General features: G+C 41.0%; 3 protein-coding genes across 4 annotated transcripts; 2 read left to right on the top strand and 1 right to left on the bottom strand.

The window, feature by feature from the left end:
- Window positions 1-538: 538 nt before the first annotated feature.
- Window positions 539-5536, top strand: LOC114794097 (tripartite motif-containing protein 35-like). Its single transcript, XM_028986426.1, has 6 exons — window positions 539-1047; window positions 2730-2825; window positions 2902-3132; window positions 3232-3254; window positions 3342-3460; window positions 4332-5536. Exons 1-6 carry the CDS (start codon window positions 643-645, stop codon window positions 4865-4867), a joined length of 1410 nt encoding a protein of 469 aa, XP_028842259.1. The 5' UTR covers window positions 539-642; the 3' UTR covers window positions 4868-5536.
- A 2613-nt stretch (window positions 5537-8149) lies between these two features.
- LOC114794074 (zinc-binding protein A33-like) lies at window positions 8150-12812 on the top strand. 2 transcript variants are annotated; one of them, XM_028986372.1, is made up of 7 exons: window positions 8150-8234; window positions 8350-8799; window positions 9386-9481; window positions 9581-9811; window positions 10492-10514; window positions 10601-10719; window positions 10792-12812. In XM_028986372.1, exons 2-7 carry the CDS (start codon window positions 8404-8406, stop codon window positions 11319-11321), a joined length of 1395 nt encoding a protein of 464 aa, XP_028842205.1. In that variant the 5' UTR covers window positions 8150-8234; window positions 8350-8403; the 3' UTR covers window positions 11322-12812. The 2 variants fall into 2 exon arrangements, with proteins under 2 accessions (XP_028842205.1, XP_028842204.1); XM_028986371.1 differs by having other exon boundaries at window positions 8164-8234; window positions 8402-8799; window positions 10792-12811.
- Window positions 11682-14667, bottom strand: LOC114794076 (G-protein coupled receptor 183-A-like). The gene is made up of 2 exons (XM_028986373.1): window positions 14636-14667; window positions 11682-12876 (listed from the first exon to the last, which is right to left on the bottom strand). The coding sequence occupies exon 2, from the start codon at window positions 12857-12859 to the stop codon at window positions 11894-11896; it is 966 nt and encodes a 321-aa protein (XP_028842206.1). The 5' UTR covers window positions 12860-12876; window positions 14636-14667; the 3' UTR covers window positions 11682-11893.
- Window positions 14668-19670: the final 5003 nt, after the last annotated feature.

Below are 19670 nucleotides of genomic sequence, written 5' to 3'. Positions count from 1 at the left end.
AGCCAGTTACTTCACTTTTGGTGTTTTCGTATGTTCTAATCCTGAAAAGTTCCCCCTCTATGCAGGATGAACTGCAAACAAAAGATTAGAGTTTGTGTGTTTTTTGAGACTGTTGAATGTATGGAGAATTAATTTCTTTTTTTTGTCATTACTTTGGTTTAGTTTGGAGTTTGGCGCTCCTGAGAAAGACCCTCACTCCTATGCCGCTCCAGGGTGACTGTAATTTAAGTCACTCTGGATAACTATGCAATATTCAAAGTCTCTGTGCCATTTCAGGAAACAATGCAGAACTATGCACATGCACGCGCACACACACACACACACACACACACACACACACACACACACACACACACACAAACACACACACACACAGCGGTGCCGGCGCATGAACGATGCCATTTCAGGCACCAGACTAATCGACAGGACGCGATTACAATACCTCTGCACCAATCATGCTTGACTTCCCGTTTCTCTACTCAAGCTGACAATGTTGTCATTCTGGCTTTGCTGCAACTGCTTTCTGAGGCACTGAGATAAGCAGAACAGAGGAGGGGTCGTTTAGCAAAACAATAGACTGCCTCAGTAGAAAATCCAGGGCAGTGCAGGGCAAAGGCGCCTAAAAAGCAGCAGCTTAAGGACATGTCATCCAGTCTTTCGCTTCCTGAGGAGGACCTCTGCTGTCCCGTGTGCTGTGATGTCTTCAGGGACCCCGTCCTGTTGCTGTGCAGCCACAGCTTCTGTAAAGGCTGCCTGCAGCGGTTCTGGGCGACTTCGGTGTCCCGCGACTGCCCAGTATGCAGGAGGAGGTCGTCAAAGCGGAATCCTCCCACCAACCTGGCGCTGAAGAACCTCTGCGAGGCTTTTGTACAGAAGAGAAGCCAAAGGGCCAGAGCAGAGCCAATACAGCTCTGCCTCCAGCACGGGGAGAAGCTCAAGCTCTTCTGCCAAGAAGACAACCAGCCCATCTGTGTGGTGTGCCAGACCTCCAAGACGCACAGAGGCCATGACTGTGCACCCCTGGAAGAAACTGCTACCGATTGTAGGGTGAGTGAGACGCGAGATACTCTTTTAGGGCCGATAAGCTGTCACTTTGTGAAATATATCTCGCATGTGTTTGTGTATATTCTCAGCCTTTTGTGGAACTAGAACCACAGGCTAACAGAAAGCTGCTTTTCTGGCCTGTTTTAATACAGGGCACATTGGCGGAAAAAAACAATAAAGCAGACAAATTCCAAAGTATGCAAAGGCGTAAATCAGCATTCCTTGGGGGGGCGGGGGGACCTTATTTGGTGCTCAAAAGTCCTCTGTCTGTGGCCTGCCTAAAACGTGTAATATTTAACCAGTCTGAAAGCATACAGTGAATCTCATATACTCACACTTTTCATCTGACACGGGGAACCAGTGAGGAAAATGTCTCTGAGTGTAACTAATTTTTTTTTAGCTTTCCACACTTAGCCAGACTTCTGAGTTTATGGGGTCAGAAGGGTGTCAAAAGGATCCTTTTTCCCCCTGTGTTTAAGGTCCTAATCTTGTCAAAAAGTGACGTTCAGACTACAATCAAGTTCATTAAATTTGTTTTTTCATTTGTTTATTCTGATGATAAACCAACTTCAGGAACATCAACTATCAACTAATTGATAGTATGGTGATCACGATGGGACTGACAGAGTCATACATGACACTTTTTTCTATGGTGTGCTGACATTTACAGCCCATTTATTTGTTTCAGCCCCACCCATCGCTAACTGATGCATAAAGTCAAGCGAACAGCAATTTCTATTGCCCAATACTGAAATACTAATGGGCTGGGTGTTACTTTGTTCAAATGCTGCCCTGTTAGACCTGCTCAGTCAAATGATGTTCTCAGTGAAAATGTTGTTCTCAGTGAAAGCATCTTGAAACAACTAAAGAAAGTTTCTTGCAAGTGATCGTTGAGTAATGTGTCAACCTCATAGTCACAGCATTCAGAACCAAGCTCATATAATCCTATGGAAGATTCTGTTTCAAATCACACGTCTTAATCTAACAGTCTGTGTTGACTGCATCTATTTTTGGTAGGTGACAGGGTGCATATTAAATGCATTTTAAAGACTATGAAGGGTGGTGAAGGAATTGTAGTCTGGGGCGTTTTTTATGCCTCCAGTGATCTGTTATGCTAATGCCCTAACAGATTTGCGTAACAGGCCTTCTTGTATTTAAGAACATGAGCTGATCAGGCTGATTGAACCAAAAAGACCAAGGAGTACCTTTGTGATGAATAGGAAGACAGACTAAAAGCCGAGCTTTTCCCTTTTCCAGTGCCCCACCTCACTAATGTTCATATGTTCTTAAATATTCTTTTTTCTTGTTTCACTTTGTCATGACCCGAGGTAAAAAGTGTTGTTCTGAAATTAGATGCTCAACAAGCACAAAGATAGTGTTAAATGGGTCACACCCCTCACCCCCAAATTCAATGTTCAATAAATCTTCCTTTTGCACACTCAGCTGTTTTGACCACATTTGATCCTCTTGGTGCAACTGGAATCTGAGCCATGGCCATTTTGCAGTAACTCTTACATGGAGTACATGTCACATGAAATATTTGACACGAATTCACAGAATGGGTCCAGATGGTCCTGAGATGCAGGATTCCACTGAAAGTGTTCAATAATGTTTTCTGTTAATGAATTCAAAATCACTCCACATAAGACTGTCAGCTAAATAATCAAAACTCGCTTTCTTTGCAGGCTGAACTGTCCACGGCATTGAAGACTTTGCAGGATGAGCTTGGTGACCTCTCCCACATTAAATCAACATTGAATGCTGCTCTAGAACATATTAAGGTAATGGCAGGGACCCTGTCAGGAATCTCAAATGTCATTCAAATGATACTATTTTAACAATATATTTGCATTCAAGGGCCAGGCCAGCACAGTAGGGGGCCGTATGAAGGATGAGTTTTTGAAGCTTCATGAGTTTTTGATTAAAGAGGAGAATGCCAGACTTTCAGCACTGAAAACAGAGGAAGCGGAGAAGATGCAGGGGGTTTTACAGACAGCCATGGATGTTACTGCGAGGATAAACTCACTTTCAGAGACCATAAAAACCATGGACCTGCACATGGCTGCTAATGATCTAACTGTAGTTCGGGTAGGTGCAGATGTTTCCTTTTCCAATACTAACAGCCCTTCCTCCCATTGATTTTGGACAAGTTCAGAGTAGTAACTTCTTCAAATCTCTGTTTTACAGAACTTCAAAGCATTGATGGAAAGGTACGCGCAAGACACTCTTCCAGGTTCTATTCTATCTGACTTCTATTTTCGATGACATCAGGAGAATAATGACTTGTATTCACGCAGAGCTGAAAGATCACAGCCACAACCAGAGACGCCCCCAGGCTTGCTGATAGACGAGGCCAAACACCTTGGAAACCTGACTTTCAGAGTGTGGGAAAAGATGCAGGACGAGGTTCCATGCTGTGAGTATAACACACAGACACTAGAGGGGGGTAAAGTGTTGTGAAAATAAACCACAGTGGCTATTATGTTAGTATAAATCATTTAGTTACCTCATTAAGTTTTAGAATGATTTAGTAATAGGGGAATTAAGGGTAGTTATTTGGTGAAGTGTGAAGTATCACTGATAATACTGTCCTAATACTGTCCTAAGACCAAGATTCTGTCCTTAGTTTGTCATTTTACTGACAAGCACAGAAGAACAGAAAAGTTGTTAAGTCAATCATCTACAGGTCAATATCAGTAAAACCAATCAGCATGTGTTTAATGGGATTTGGTCATCATTCACCACAGGTAACAGTGTAGATAATAATCAGTCACTCTGACATCTGACCTTCGATCACCAAAATCTAATCAGTCTATTCTTGCATTAGAAAGAGAAGTTTGAATCTCCTCATGGATGAATGTGACATTTTCCACTCAAACTGTAGTCTACGGTACTACTCTAGCCTACTTTTTGTGGTTTTACACAAATAAATCTGACACATAAGTGACTACAGTGGGTCAGTGTCATGAAGATATGAATATTTTAAAACATGACCTTAACCTCTTTTTAAAATAGTGGAGTGATTGTCACACGTGATACACAGCAGCACAGCAAACGGTGCACACAGTGAAATTTGTCCTCTGCATTTAACCCATCACCCTGAGTGAGCAGTGGGCAGCCATGACAGGCGCCCGGGGAGCAGTGTGGGGGGACGGTGCTTTGCTCAGTGGCACCTCAGTGGTAACTTGGCAGATCGGGATTCGAACCAGCAACCTTCTGATTACGGGGCCGCTTCCTTAACCACTTGGCCACCACTGCCCTTTATGCATGTTCTTCCTTCTACTCAGTTCCTGTGACTCTTGACCCAAACACGGCACACCCCTGCCTGACCCTGTCAGACAACCTGACCGCGCTGCACTACAGCAGCTTCACCCACAGCCTGCCTAGCAGCCCCCAGCGGTTCCGAATGAGTGCCGAGGTGCTGGGCTCCACAGGCTTCAACTCCGGAACACATCACTGGGATGTGGAGGTTGAGGGCAACAACGACTGGATCCTGGGCGTGGCCTACGGCTCAGTAAAGAGAAATGAAGAGATCTCTGCCAGGCCTGAGAACGGGTTTTGGACGATGTGTCTGAGGGATGGAGTTTTCAGGGCAATGACTTCACCTCCAACAGCCCTGGAGGTCCATGGGAAACCCCAAAGGATTCGAGTGAAGCTGGACTGGGAAAGGGGGGAGGTTTCCTTTAGTGACCCGACTGAAGTAACCATCTTATTCACTTTCACACATACATTTGTGGAGGACATATTTCCATATTTTTACACACAAAATGAAGACCCATTAAGAATTGTGCCAACTATAGTGTCTACTACATGGAATGCTTAAAGCTTGAATAGTCACCATGAACGTACAGTGCATCCAGTGCCACAGTGTTATTCGAAAATGGAATAAATTAAATTTTTTACAAAACCCCATAATGACATTGTGTAAAAAGTTTACTATAAGTTTTGGCAAATGTATTAACAAAAAATAATTACAGCCTCTTCCTTGGTCAGTTTCATCCATTCCTCTTTGCAGAACCTCTCACGCTCCATCAGGTTGGATGGGAAACGTCGATGCACAGACATTTTCAAATCTCTCCAGAGATGTTCAATCAAAACCCTGTACTGCTGAAAGATGAACCGTCACCCCAGTCTGAGTTCAAGAGTGCTCTGGAGCAGGTTTTCATCCAGGATTTCATAATATGTACATTGCTGCAGTCATCTCTCCCTCCATCCTGACCAGTCTATCAGTTCCTGCAGCTGAAAAACATCCCCACAGCATGATGCCCATGCTTCACTTTAGGGATGTATTGGCCTGGTGCCTGGTTTCCTTCAAATGTGACACCTGGCATTTACATCAGACCAAAGAAATTTGTTTCCTTCAGGTGACTTTTGGCAAACTCCAGGTGAACTGCCATGTGCCTTTTACTAAGGAGTGGCTTCTGTTTGGCCACTATACCATACAGGCCTGATTGGTGGATTGCTGCAGAGATGGTTGTCCCTCTGGACAGTTCTCCTCTGTCCACAGAGGACGTCTGACAGGGTGAACATCGGGTTCTTGGTCAATTTGCCAAAACCTCAAGTAAACTTTTTTCACATTGTCGTTATGGGGTGTTGTGTGTAGAACTTTAATTAATACACATTCTACACATTGAATTAATGTGTAGAATATTAATTTAAGACATTTTGGAACAAGGGTTGTAACATAATAAAATGTGGTGCGCTGTGAATAATTTCTGAATGCACTGTAGATGCTGCCAATAGATGGCAGCATACTGTACATTTATTATAACAGTGTACCATTTAAGGAATTTGGGAATTTGTGTTGCCGGATCTTGAAGGTGTGTTATTGTCGCTGCTAAAAAAGAAAAAAAATAATTTTGCAGCAATGAATTGGTGGATGAAACTGGTGAAGTTGTTCATGGCCCTGGACAAAGAGACTGCACAATATGTTTAATATTTAATATTTCAATATTTTCATTCATTTTCTCAGTTTATGGGAAAGCGTTTGTGAGATTATTTAAGAAATTACTGTCATTCAGAAATATTGTGCAATAACTAAACAATGAACTAATCACATTTATTTAAATTTATTAAATGATGTGATGTGATCTTTATAACTTGTGAAATTTATGCTCAATAATCAATCAATTTTCCTGTATAGCTGATCTACTGTAGTGTTATAGAAACTCTTCAGGAGAAACCCGTCTACAACATTAGGACAAGTTTTAAAAGGTATAATTTCATTATTGCATTTTTAATTTTAAATATATTGCATAAACTGTGGCACCATTACAGTTAATATTTTATACAGCCTTCCTTTGCCTGTCCCAGGACATCTGAGATTGTCACAAACCTGACTTTGTGGGGTGATGTTAGTCGTGCGTTTGAGTCCTTCTATTCCTGCCCTGCACCAATCCCTGACAAAATCCCTGACACTAGCATTTAGCACTAGCACCGCTGTGACGCTAGCACTCTTATTAGTTTTAATTACATTTTATATGAATATATGTTCCAGAATATGACATTCTGTTTCTAAAAGTAGCGTGTTAAGTGAAATTGTCACCGACAAAAATGCAATAATTGTCTTTTGTTAACAGTGGAGAACTGTCTTCTCATAAGGTCACTAAGGCCTTCACAGACTTCAGACAGTTGATCCAAGATGGAACCCAGACAAATCATGCAACTGACCAGTGTTGCCAGATCCCAAATGTTGAAGTATTATACCAGCAGCTTAAAATTAGCGTGTGTTGAATAAAAAAAACATCTTCACACCCTTTCATAGACTGTGCATATTATAGCAAGTTTTACCTACAGAACATTTGTAAAAAGAGACTCTCACAGCCCTGGTCTCCGAACAAAGGAAATCATGGATTTAATCAACTTGTCTCTCAACGCTATTCTCAAAGAGGAGCCAATACGTGGGGGAACCTGACTGTCCTGTTGAAACATACAAGGCTGGCCACACGATGGATGAATTGCTTGTATTTCTTCTGTAATAATAATCAACAAAACAAAACTGATTACTTTTACACAAGAAATAATTACATGAGCCAAATGATAAATATTATAAAATAGGTTCAGTAATGAAATCGTTTTATTTCTTTCTAAAACGATAGCATGCACTTAGCCACAATTCGTTTTGGATTAATTATTTTTTTATAAATTCCTTATAAAATTTTTATGTGCCAAATAATCAATATATTTATGCAAGTTATTTATTGATACATTTAACTTATAACATGCTAAAAAAAACAAAAAAAAAAAAAACAGCAGCACAGCACACAGTGAAATTTGTCCTCCATTTAGCCCATCACCCTGAGTGAACAGCGGGCAGCCATGACAGGCGCCCGGGGAGCAGTGTGTGGGGACGGTGCTTTGCTCAGAGGCCCCTCATTGGCACCTTGGCGGATCAGGATTCTAACCGGCAACCTTCTGATTACGGACCCGCTTCCTTAACCGCTATGCCACCAAAATATATGTAAGAAATGTAATGTAATTTATCTAGTGCTGACCCAACCCAGGAGGATGGGTTGCTCTTACTGATCCTTGGTTCCTCACATGGTTTCTTTCTAATTCTATGTTCAGGGACTTTTTTCTTGCCACTGTCGCCTTTAGCTTGCTAACTAGGGGCTTTGAGCACTAGTCTAAGGAAAAATAATAGCTTGCCAAATAATACAACCAAGTTACGTAAATAATGTAAGTGATTTGTTGATTCTCTTTACCTTAAAAAGATATCAAACTGCAAATAATAAACAGAATAAAATCTTGTCCTGTATAGAGAAGTGGTGCCAGAGTAAAACTGGTATTCCACCTATCAACTTCTCACATGCGGACCATGATGTATGAAAAATCATACATCATCAAAAAATGAAAAATCACCCTGCAATCACACGCACGCACACACACACACACCCAATTCCCAATTCCCAATTTCTTTTGGTTTATTCAGAAATGGTGGAAAATGAACAAATGTATGTTTTTACATACCAAGGCAGTTGGGTGTTCTTCACCCATTTCAGACATTTTCAGGTATGTGGAAGAACATGATGGACCGGTCCAACAGTGATTTAACTTTGGTGATGATCATGATTACACACAAAAACAGAGGGAGGTGGAGCCCAAAGTAAAAGAGGAAGAGCAGGTAAGGTGTGGTGGCACAGTTCAGATTAGCTTTGGATGGAAGACAAAATACGTCATTTCAACAGAAGGTAACCCGTGTTTATGAATTTCTACGGTGTTTAATCGGTGGAAATTACCCACAGCTGTAACTGACATGTTTTTGGTTCATAAATTCACCTTGTTGCTCTGCTTGCATCGGTGGAGACGGCATTTTGTGAGGAGAATGCTAATGCTGCAGCTTTGCTTGTATTTGAAGACATGGCAGCCAAGATTCTACCAGAAGATGATCTCCACTGTTCAGTGTGCTGTGACATTTTTAAAGAGCCAGTGGTCCTTTCCTGCAGCCACAGCTTCTGTCAAGGCTGTCTGCAGGACTACTGGAAGGAGAACCTATGCAAGCCGTGTCCTTTGTGTAGATGCAAGTCTTTGGTGGAGAAACCTCCCATTAACCTGGCTCTGAGGAACCTCTGTGAGGCCTACTGCAGATCACAGGGGGAGAGCAGCGCACCCCGCCAGCCACTCTGCAAGCTGCACAATGAGAAACTCAAACTCTTCTGTTTGGATGAGAGATATCCAGTCTGTGTAGATTGCCTGACCAAAGAGCATAAAGGCCACAAGTTCTGCTCAACTGAGGAAGCTGTTCATCTCCATAAGGTACAGATATTCATGATAAAAATCAGAAATAATAAATCTGTCCTGCAATCAGAATGTATTTCCATTACATGTGACACGTAGGATTTCATAAATATCTTGAATATATCATGGGTATTTCAGAAGGTAATCTTGTTAACAAAATAAACATTTTAATCTTTTTTGTATACTTGAAGTTATAGTCAGATTGTTTTTTTTTAGCAAAAAATACAATGGAGAGAAAAGAAATGTTGTTGTTATGTTTGAATTTAAGAGGTAAAATGCATTGTAGATATTTCCAATAATTAATTTAGTAAATTATCAATAATATTAGACAAATCACAAATCCAAATCATTAAATCGTTTTAGCTCTTCATTGGCCTGAATTACTGTTATTTAACTACTGTGTACTGTGTACTGTGTATGTACTGTTATTACTGCAGTAATGAAATTAATCAACGGTTGATTTGAGCCATCAAATCACCTTGGTTCCCCATTTTTATGCCCTTCAAAAACCTCTCATTTTTTTTACTGTTGAGACACAATGCAGCAGAATTTTGGAGAAATGATAGGTGTGTGGTGATGCAGTTGATCTGTTGGTGACTTTCAGGAGCAGCTGGGGAAGGCATTAAAGCCACTGAATGCAAGACTGGAAATTCTGACCAAGAGCAAAGAGGCCTGTGTTCAAACAGCTAAGCACTGTACTGTAAGTGCATTTTTATAAATTCACTTAATTACACAAATTGTTGAGTTGACAGATGTTGGTTAAACACTAATAAAGCACTTCATTTTTAAAACATTTCAGAGCCAGTGTCAGGTCACGGAAGACCTCATGAAAAATGAGTTTCGAAAGCTTCATCAGTTCCTGGTAGATGAAGAGGCTCATATGATAGCTGAGTTGAGGGAGGAAGAGAGAAAGAAAACGGAGCTGCTTAAAATGAGGACAGAAGAAATTGAGGGAATGATCAAGGCACTGTCAGACACAATCAACCTCATAGAGCAGGAAATGAAGACAGATGACCTGACATTTCTGATGGTTAGTTTTTTTTGTGCATCATGGTGGGTCATTTTACATTACATTTACAGCATTTATCAGACGCCCTTATCCAGAGCGACTTACAATCAGTAGTTACAGGGGACAGTCCCTCTGGAGCAATTTTAGGGTTAAGTGTCTTGCTCAGGGACACAGTGGTAGTAAGTGGGGTTTGAACCTGGGCCTTCTGGTTCATAGGTGAGTGTGTTACCCCCTAGGCTACTACCACCCCGGAGAAATGAATGGTCATGTAGGTACTGCAGTGTCTCAAGACGCAATTTCCATATAATATTTCTGATTTTGTAAATATGCATTTAAAAAGCAAGGATAACTAATAAAATTGATTTAGATATTCTTTATTTACCTTATCAGTTTTGGCCCAGAATGCATCACTGGCATGCAAATGGGCCATTAGTTGCCATTCATTTTTCATTAATTGTTCCTATAGAAATTCTCATATGAATATGGATGGATTGTTAATTTGAACTTCACTGCTGCAGGTCTATGTAGAAGGTCTATCAGCATCTAAAATCTGACAGCATAATATTTCATTTTAGTCTCATGAGTTGATCAGAGAAAAAATACTTTTTATGGTCTCAAATTGATCTGCAGCACTGAGGAGATGGCCGTCTCATTACATGTAACATTTGAAATATGTAACCTTCTGTTTTTTTCTTTTGCAGAAGTACCCAATAATTGCAAAGATGTATGTCTAGAATTTTTTCATTTCATTCTCCTTCTTGAACCTTATATTTGTATAGTCAATTTCAGGCAATAATGCAACTTTTGCAGGGCTGAGTTCACAAAGGAGGACCCCGAGCATCCATCTGGAGTGCTTATTGATGTTACAAAGTACATGGGGAACCTCAACTGCAATGTTTGGAAGAAGATGCTGGGGCTTGTTCAGTACTGTGAGTTCATGTGTTTCTGATTGATTCCAATTTATTAGTTAAATGAGCTCTAAAATCCCCGCTGTCCTCCAGCTCCTGTGATTTTAGACCCAAACACGGCTCACCCCATGCTGAAATTATCCAGTGATCTGACCAGCCTGGTTTTGAGTGAGACTCAACCTCTCCCAGACAACCCTGAGAGGTTCGACACGTACCTTCAGGTGCTGGGCTCAGAGGGCTTTGACTCGGGGAAACACTTCTGGGAGGTGGAAGTGGCCGGCAGCCGATCCTGGCTGCTGGGCGTCGTGAAGGAGTCAGCTAAAAGGAAGGGGGTGCTCTCTCCTCTCAGCCCAGCGAACGGCCTGTGGTGCATTTGGTTTCGGGAGGGGAGTTACATTGCTGTGACTTTCCCTGAAACGCAGCTGCTGGTGCGGAAAAAGCTAAAGAGGGTGAGGGTTGTCCTCGAGTGGAACCGCGGTGAGGTGTCATTCACTGACCCCAGTGATGAAAGTCTCATATACAAGTTTAGACACAAATTGAGTGAGAAGGTGTTCCCTGTCTTTTCCACTGGTGCTGAAATTCCTCTGAGGCTCATACCTCAGAAAGTGTCTATTTCATTGTAATAAAGAAATGAAGCCGAAATCAAATTGTGAAAGAATGTAATTAACTGTTCTGTTCACAAGATGGCAGTAAAGTCACTGCATTCACCCACTGACTCACTTTCTAAAAATGTCTGGTCCAAGACAGGGATTCACCCTGGGTGAGGCGCCAGCCCATCGCCACTCACACGCACCATTCATTCACACTCACACTCTCACTCGTACAGCGAATTTACTGCCACCAATCCCCCTAAAGCACATGACGTGGAAGAAATCCAGGGATCCAAAGTCCCAACTGTGGAGGTGTGAGGCCACGGTGCTACCTGCTGTGTCAGCAAACTGTCCCTTTTGCTACCAGTGTACTCATATGTTATTTTGGAACAATATATTTTAACACAGATCCACCATCAACACAGGTCATGTGACTCTAACATTTATGTTCCATTATCATTACTGTGCTGTAAGCTAGCTAATTTATTGATATTGTTGGTATTGTTAGTATTTTAATAAGCAAAAATATATGCTTGCTCATCCATTCCATATACATTCATTTTCTTCATCTTCATCACCTTCACGGATCAGATATCCGAGAGTCTTTAAGCAGGAACTGGTTGAGGGGTTTCCTTCGATTTGTTACATTCACAGAGCCTCTTCACAAGGCTCTCTGGGAGTAAAGGCACCTTCTCCAGGCGGGAGAGGTAGATGAGGGGCTGAAAACTGCTGCTGATGTTCAGGAAGGCGAAGCCCACCGGCTGCACGTAGCAGCGGAACGCGTCGGGGGGGTAATGGTCCTCGAAGGGGAACAGCACCACTGGTGGCAGGTAGTTGAATATAATAATGGCCAGGATGGAGAGCACCATTTTGAAGGCTTTCTTCTTCATGGGGTGCATCTCGTCCTTCCCGGCCCCCTTTGAGCGCTTCAGTGCAATCAAGATTGAAATATTGCACACAATCATCCAAGCAAATGTGGCGAGGACCTCAATAGTGAAGACCTTCTCAAAATTTGGAATGCCCCCAATCATTTTGGCTGTAGAATAGGCGAACATGAGCAACAGGACAACCACAGAGCAACAGGCCCTGTACTTTGCGTGCTTGAGCTGTCCGAAAGCAATCGGGAAGAGGACAGCCACAAAGCGGTCCAGGCAAATGCAGGAGAGGAAGAGAGGCCCACTGGTGTCCTTCACGCCATAAGAGAATTTCAGGGCTTGCCAGCCCTGTTTGCTCTGCCAGTGGTAGAAATTTATGAACGATATGGGGACCATGAGGCCAAAGTAAGCATCCATGAAGGCCAGGCAGCCAAGAAAAATGTCTGAAGTCGAGGGTTCGCGTCGGTTCTTGATCAAAATGACAATGACCAAAATGTTGGCAGGGAGCCCCAGGACCAAATTAAAGATCTGTATGGTCAAGTCAAATAGGATGCCAGCCACCATTGATTCACACCCTTCAAACACACTGAAAGGGTGGGCGGTGGCGTTGACCATTTCACCAGTGAAGTTGATGGTCGCCGTGGTGAGGTTGGAGGAGTGATTTTGCATAGTGAAGCTCTCTGTAGGGTCTTCCATGCTGCTTAGGTCTTGTTCTAATGTAGGTAATGCAGAACAACACTTAACAAATGGCAGTGATGGTAATGATGGTGCTGTAACTATTACAGTGAATGTACTTTATGTGCCAAAGTTTGAGCCAAGTCCTGGCTTGCTTTTAGTTCTGTTCATTCAGTTCACCATGTGTTAGGGTTCTTGTTGTGTTAAAAAAAACCTGCCCTTGCCATTGGGCCTGTATCCATCTCAATTCACAACAAATGGGATTTTCTGTGAATTTGTGAAGGCCATCATTTGCCTGTTTGAGAGCTGGCAAATATTTTGAACAAGAGTACAATAATGATTACATGAAAAGTTGCAAGTGAGTTACCTTTACAACAATAGCTGCTGTGTTTCGGGGGTTATTTTTAATTGAATAGAATTGACACAAATGGAAAGCAGTTGTGTCTGCCTCGCGGCTGTTTTTCTGTTATTCTGCACTGTGTTGATCTCTGTGGGCTGCTCTCTCTCTGCAGAGGGAATAAAGCCCTCCAAGGAGGTGCAGCAGCAGCAGCAGCAGCTCGGCCCCACCCCGGTCCCCAGCAGTACTTAAGGACACGGAAACAGCTCTCAGTCACGCGGCGAATTGATCTGTGAACTGTGGCAGGCACTGGGGCCTTTTCTCGAAGAGCAGAATGGGATTTGAAGAAAGTAATAACCATGTTCGTCCTGTTTTAAAAGCAATACAACACTCTGACACGGATGGGACCGGCAAGACATGTCTTGCTTTTTGGCCAGCTCTTTATATATACCTTCTGTTTGTAAGCCCTGCCCAACTGAGTCTGGCCCCGGTGGGGTCTTCACTCTCCTGGGATTGGGAAGCAGTTTGCTGAGAAAACCCCTCGAGGTGACACCATTGAACAGTTGACTCCAAACAGAAAACTAACAACATCCCCATTACCTCTAACGCAATCTGGACCATGGGCAGCTTCTCTTTATTATTACTCATCTGCATCCTTTTAACAAAGGTACAGAGACAAGGACTGGTGCAAAGGGTTTAAGAGGAAAAGTAGGCTGGTCAGGATTCCCAAATTTCGTAAAGGTCTCAGAATATTTTTTTTTCCTTTACGTACTCTTCCATAAAGGAAATCTTTTTCCTTTATATACTCAAACCAAAGATTCAATGAGCAATATCATGAACAGGACTTGTACCCTAGAAGTTTTAAAAATTTGAGTGTCGATTTTTTTTTTTCAAATAATATATCTTAATGCATAAGGAAAGAAAGAAAGAAATTATGACTCTATTGACCTATATACAGGTTGACTGAATTGGTAAATTTGTGTCTTGTATTATCATCAATTTCCACTGCTGATCTACCCAAACTTGCCTTCATTTCTTTGAATAAAGTCTTCTCCTTTATTCATAACACACTAAGTGGTCTGGGAATCAGCTTGAATTATTCAGCAATTTTTTTTATAAACATAAGATGTTAAATATAGACTCCTGATGTGTCTTCAGTCTCATGTAATGCAGTTCACAGAAAGTGTTTTTTCATTGTAGAGGAAGGGAGGACACCTTTACTCATATTAGATTAAAACGTTGAGCAAATTTTGATACATTTAAAGGTCACAAAAGATTTTTGACTGAAGATACTAAGACGTTAAAATAAACACACCTAGTCTTAAAAAACAAGCATTTTTAAAACTATCCTTATTCTAAGGAAATCATACAAGATCCCCCAAACTACCTTATAAGTTATTCTGTGACTGTATGCAAATTGAAATTCTTCTTTTAATTTATATTGGTTGTAAAGCACTTACCAAATGTAATGACAAAGTTTTAAAAAAATTCCCTCTGTGGTCCTGGTTAAGGGAGTTGGTTTTGAAGAAGCCTTTTTATGATGCGTCCGATGCCTCGAGGAATTTGGGGCGTGCCACTGGGAGGGAGGGTCCTCCGAGCCCCCTTCTGGACCCACTCTGTACTCATTAAGCACCTGCCCTGGTGTTTTTTAAAAATAAAGAACGCATGTTGACCAGCACGTCAACTCTTTTTACTGGCAAGACAAAGATCTGATGCCTGCATTGAGGCAGAAGCTTTTTCCATTTTGGCCATTTCGTCTTTCCCTATCTTTATTTTTGTCCTGTACCTGCATCAATTTACATCACTAGAACACACAAATATTGGGGGAAGGTGAACATTGTAGGAGACTCTGGCTGGAGCATTGTGTTTTCCTTATGTTTTATTTCATCAGAAGAGTCAGCAAGTCACAGTCACTCAGGTGGTAAGAATGGCGAGAGCCACTGAGGTTCGTGACCTGTGTCCCCCATTCATGTCAGCTCTCCTCAGGTCTCCAGAATTACGGCCCGGGGGTCCGTCTGAACCAGGGCACCAGCTGTAGGTAGCCCAGGCCTTGGGCACTCCATGCATCACTCCTCATCATTGCATTCACCGCAGCTCCTCCTGTGAGAGAAAAACACAGAAACAGTGGGTGGCCCTAAACATCTCAGGAATTGTAGAGAAAATGGCTCACATTGCTTTTATTTGTCACTACTTGTGGTTTTGAGTTGGTTTATAAGTTATACTTGTTTGTAAAAAAGCATGGTAAATACCCAAGTAAATGGTGATGAAGGTTGAATAGTTGCTGTGTGATCTGGGTTTCTCATATAGTTCTGCACCTGCTTTCCTATGGGAAATATGATTCCTGGTAGGTGGAACCTTTAGGGTATTGATGTAGATTTTATCCACCAGAGGAAGCTTTCTTGCCACTCAAACCACAATGATGAGTCCTTCAGATTCATTATGAAAGGGCATGAAAGGAAAAGCATATCCAAAAATCATAAACTGGAGTTAGATCTGAAAGTTTTGTTGCAAATGACATTAAGAAAAATTTTTAACAATATATATTTTATAAGTCAAGATTGAACAAACTCTTATATATTCCATATAAACATGTTAAAATCACCAAAATGTTTAAATTAAATTAGAAAGTATTGAAAATTCTATTCATCCTCAAATACAAAAAAACATTCAATAAATCATTCGAGATAAAATCATTTTATTTAATTCAATTCAAACGTAAAATGCATATGTCATGATACCCCTGTGCTTTGAAAGCTGAAGACCTGCTCCAGAGCAACATGGCCATGGCACCTGAAACACTACAGAGCTAGGGAAGCAGCAACAGCACAGACTCTGAACTCAGAGCCCACCTGTGGGATGCTGCATGCAGTGAAGGCTAGAGGGGGCAGTAGTGATCTGGGTGTTCATTTCATGCAATTCACCATTGACAGACGGGTTTAGAAACACTTAGATATACACAAAGAAAAGACAATCTCTCTGGCCCTGATGTCAGGCAAGACAATGTTTCACAATAGAGGCAATGGAAAATAAAGTAAACACTGTTTTATTTTATTGTGCAGTGCTTGTTCTCATTGAATACATTCATCATTTAGTAAATTAAGTTTAGATTTCTTTATAATTTTTAATATGATTGAAGGTTTTGCTGTATTCATGTTTCAGAGGCAGCCAAATAACTGTTCACTGACTAACTTCAATATTTTGCAGGGGATGTGCACATGGTGGCCTAGTGGTAAGGAAGCAGGTTTTGGGTTCAGATCCCGACCTGTCATGGTGCTTAAGTGTTTCACAATGACAATCACTAAACCTTCATACACATACAATTGGACAATTTAGATTCTCCAGTTCAACCTAGAGAACATGCATTTTGGATTCAACCTTCAATTTTACGCTCACCAAACACAATAATCTTCCTTACTATTGCTGGTTATTATGATGTACGTTTATCCTTCTTTGATAAAGACTGAATTATTTCTAATGATGCTGGGCAGAATCCCATAAAGGCCAATGTAAAACTGGGAATTAGGCCTGTGCGTTTTCTAACATGAATCACTGACATCACCATTCACTGCAGCAGATCCTGATCTGTGTGTATTACATGCTGGAGATTCAATTAGCCATGGAGGAACACCATTGACGTCATAACAGTTTGTGCAGAATTAGGAAGAGGACCAGAATATCTTAAAAGTACACCGGCAGGAGACAGAGACATTAATCATGCAATTGTCCTGAACAAAGCAAACATAAGAGCCAAGAGATCTTTATCGGCATATGCCTGGAACAGATGCCAAGTGGAGATAAGTGTCTGGTTCATAGTCACTTCACACCCTCACGGGCTGCTAAAAAGCAACCAGTAGTTCATGATAACAGGCACAAGCTCATTTGTGCAATATTTAAGGCTTTGCATGTTTCATATACAATTGATGACAAATGGAATAGGCTTGACAGCAGTACATATTACAATGGCAGGACAGGGCAGGAAAAAGGATGCAATCGCTCAACTCACAAAAAATAGGGGATTTAATTAGAATAATGCACATACAGACAGGACAAGATAAAACACAATGACCTAGACATAATGAGGCTACATTTATACACTTAACATCAGGTGCACACAATCAGGGCATCAGGAACACACACAGTCAATACCAAACTCCGGACTGGAACTAGAACTAGAGCACCCCACAAAGACAGGCCATGATGGGTTTTAGAAATGAGAGCAAGATCCATTACAGAAAATACATTGTGGTTATTTGTAATGACATGATAAGACTAGAGCAAATAATAACAAATGGGTGGAAGTAGCCTAGTGGGTAACACACTCGCCAGAAGACCCAGGTTCAAATCCCACTTGCAAGACACTTAACACTAAGTTGCTCCAGGGGGGAGACTGTCCCTGTAACTGATTGTAAGTCACTCTGGATAAGGGCGTCTGATGAGTGCTGTAAATGTAAATGTAAATTATCACTAAACCCTTCCACTGCTTAAAAAAAGTGAGTATGCCAAGACAATACTGGAGCACAATATTTTCCTAAAAGTAGATCATAGAATTTACCATGCTGATGGATGTGACCTATACTGACTGGCACCAATTAAAGTTGTTGGAATCAGGAGCAATTATCATAGTCAGGGCATTAGAGGTGGTGCTTTATAACAACAAACAAACCAACCCATAGAGATTTATTTAATCGGAGCAACTTCATGGAAACATTGGGCTGTGTGTGTTGGTTCTGTGGTCACAGGAAATTACAGTTATGGAAGAAAACACATGATCATATTTGGTTGTGCAACTTACCTTCACTTGAAGTTATTTCACGTTTTGATGTTTTGGACAGCTCTCAATTTTGCCTCAAACTGCTTCCGACAACTTTTTTTGGTTTCATTTTCGTGTTTATTTGTTGAAGTCAAATGAGACAGATGGCTAAAAATATCAGAGATGAGCAAACTAGAGTTGACGTATTTAGGTTGAAAGAAGGAACGTCAGAAAAAAATCTATATTTGTGTGGCATGATGAGTGGTAGTAGCCTAGTGGGTAACACACTCTCCTATGAACCAGAAGACCCAGGTTCAAATCCCACTTACTACCATTGTGTCCCTGAGCAAGACACTTAACCCTGAGTGTCTCCAGGGGGACTGTCCCTGTAACTACTGATTGTACGTCGCTCTGGATAAGGGAGTCTGATAAATGCTGTAAATGTAAATGTAAAAATGATGGCTGAGGGTAATAGTGCTGTCTACAGGTCGATCAGAACAAAAGCACTGAGTCAGGAAACATGGATCAGGTTTGCAAAAAAAGGTGTTATAGTCACACAGTTGTAAAGGTGTCACTGACAATCAAAAAGCGTCAAACTGTTCAAACTGCTTCTCGGAAGGAAGAAAGATTTGACTTTTAATCAGGATCTTGAAACTTTTCCTAAAATAATTTACAAACTCAAATAATAGTTATTTTCTCAACTAAATGACAGTAAATTACTTCAGAAATAGTAGATTTGTGGTTTTATGCATTTTGTGTGTAATTTTTTTTTATGAATATAACTAATGGCTGCAGAGTATTTGTTCTTGATCTATCAGCTTTGGACATTGTGGACCATACTATTCTTCTTCAAAGGTTAAAGATCAAAGGTTCTGTAGATGTTAGTGGTTCATCTTTAGCTTGGTTCTCAGTCTGAGACTGAGTTTTTCAGTCTGCGTGGTTGAGTACACATACAGTAATGGCCCTAAATGCTGGTCATGTGACGATAACTATAATGAAAGGGCGCCACCTAAAATTTTGCCTAGGGATCCAAGCTTGTTAAGTGAAAGCGAAAGTGAAGTGATTGTCATTGTGATACACAGCACAGCACACGGTGACACAACAAAATTAACCCATCACCCTTGAGCAATAGGCAGCCATGAAAGACTTAAGATAACCTTGTTTTAATTATGAAACTTTTATAGCTTTTATCTGTTCTACTAGGTGCTTGAACTGTACTTACACGGTTAAATAGAGAAAAAATAGATAAAATACATATTTCATAGTCTAAATCTAGAGTAAAATAACACTAAAATGCTCAGTTTTAGTCGAATGAAACTTGACTAAAATTAATATGGACGTGACAAAGAAGAATAATAACTAAATGACAGCTTGAAGCAAAAACAGCTTGTTAAAAACAACTATAATCCACACTATTACCTCATCATGAGTAGATTCATGACCATCATTCTAGAACAGGTTTTATCGATGTAAAATCTATTTGAATATCTCTTCACAAAACAAAGCATAATGAAAGGTTTCCAAGAATCTAGAGACAATTCTGTATACAAGGGGCAAGACTGAAAATCACTATTAAAGGCATTCCAGTCCTCAGATGGCACTAGATTGAACTCTGTCATGGAATACATGTACTCAGAAACACAGGCTGTCAGCTCAGTTTGCTGTGCCACCCACAAATGCAGGTTATAGCTGCATATGAACATGATCTGTTGACATGTAAACACTTTGTGGTTTTTTATCTATGC

Source organism: Denticeps clupeoides, chromosome 7 (assembly GCF_900700375.1).
Source record: "Denticeps clupeoides chromosome 7, fDenClu1.1, whole genome shotgun sequence".
In the NCBI taxonomy this organism is placed as follows: domain Eukaryota; kingdom Metazoa; phylum Chordata; class Actinopteri; order Clupeiformes; family Denticipitidae; genus Denticeps; species Denticeps clupeoides.
The sequence above is the reverse complement of the archived record's forward strand: the minus strand, read 5'-3'. Positions and strand labels throughout refer to the sequence as shown.

Bases quoted from the DNA above. Each gene is read 5' to 3' on its own strand.
- LOC114794097 (XM_028986426.1), top strand. From the start codon at position 643: ATGTCATCCAGTCTTTCGCTTCCTGAGGAGGACCTCTGCTGTCCCGTG. The intron at 3,255-3,341 runs GTACGCGCAAGA...GTATTCACGCAG, and splicing joins TTCAAAGCATTGATGGAAAG to AGCTGAAAGATCACAGCCAC. The intron at 3,461-4,331 runs GTGAGTATAACA...CCTTCTACTCAG, and splicing joins GCAGGACGAGGTTCCATGCT to TTCCTGTGACTCTTGACCCA.
- LOC114794074 (XM_028986372.1), top strand. From the start codon at position 8,404: ATGGCAGCCAAGATTCTACCAGAAGATGATCTCCACTGTTCAGTGTGC. The intron at 9,482-9,580 runs GTAAGTGCATTT...AAAACATTTCAG, and splicing joins AAACAGCTAAGCACTGTACT to AGCCAGTGTCAGGTCACGGA. The intron at 10,515-10,600 runs GTATGTCTAGAA...CAACTTTTGCAG, and splicing joins TACCCAATAATTGCAAAGAT to GGCTGAGTTCACAAAGGAGG.
- LOC114794076 (XM_028986373.1), bottom strand. From the start codon at position 12,859: ATGGAAGACCCTACAGAGAGCTTCACTATGCAAAATCACTCCTCCAAC.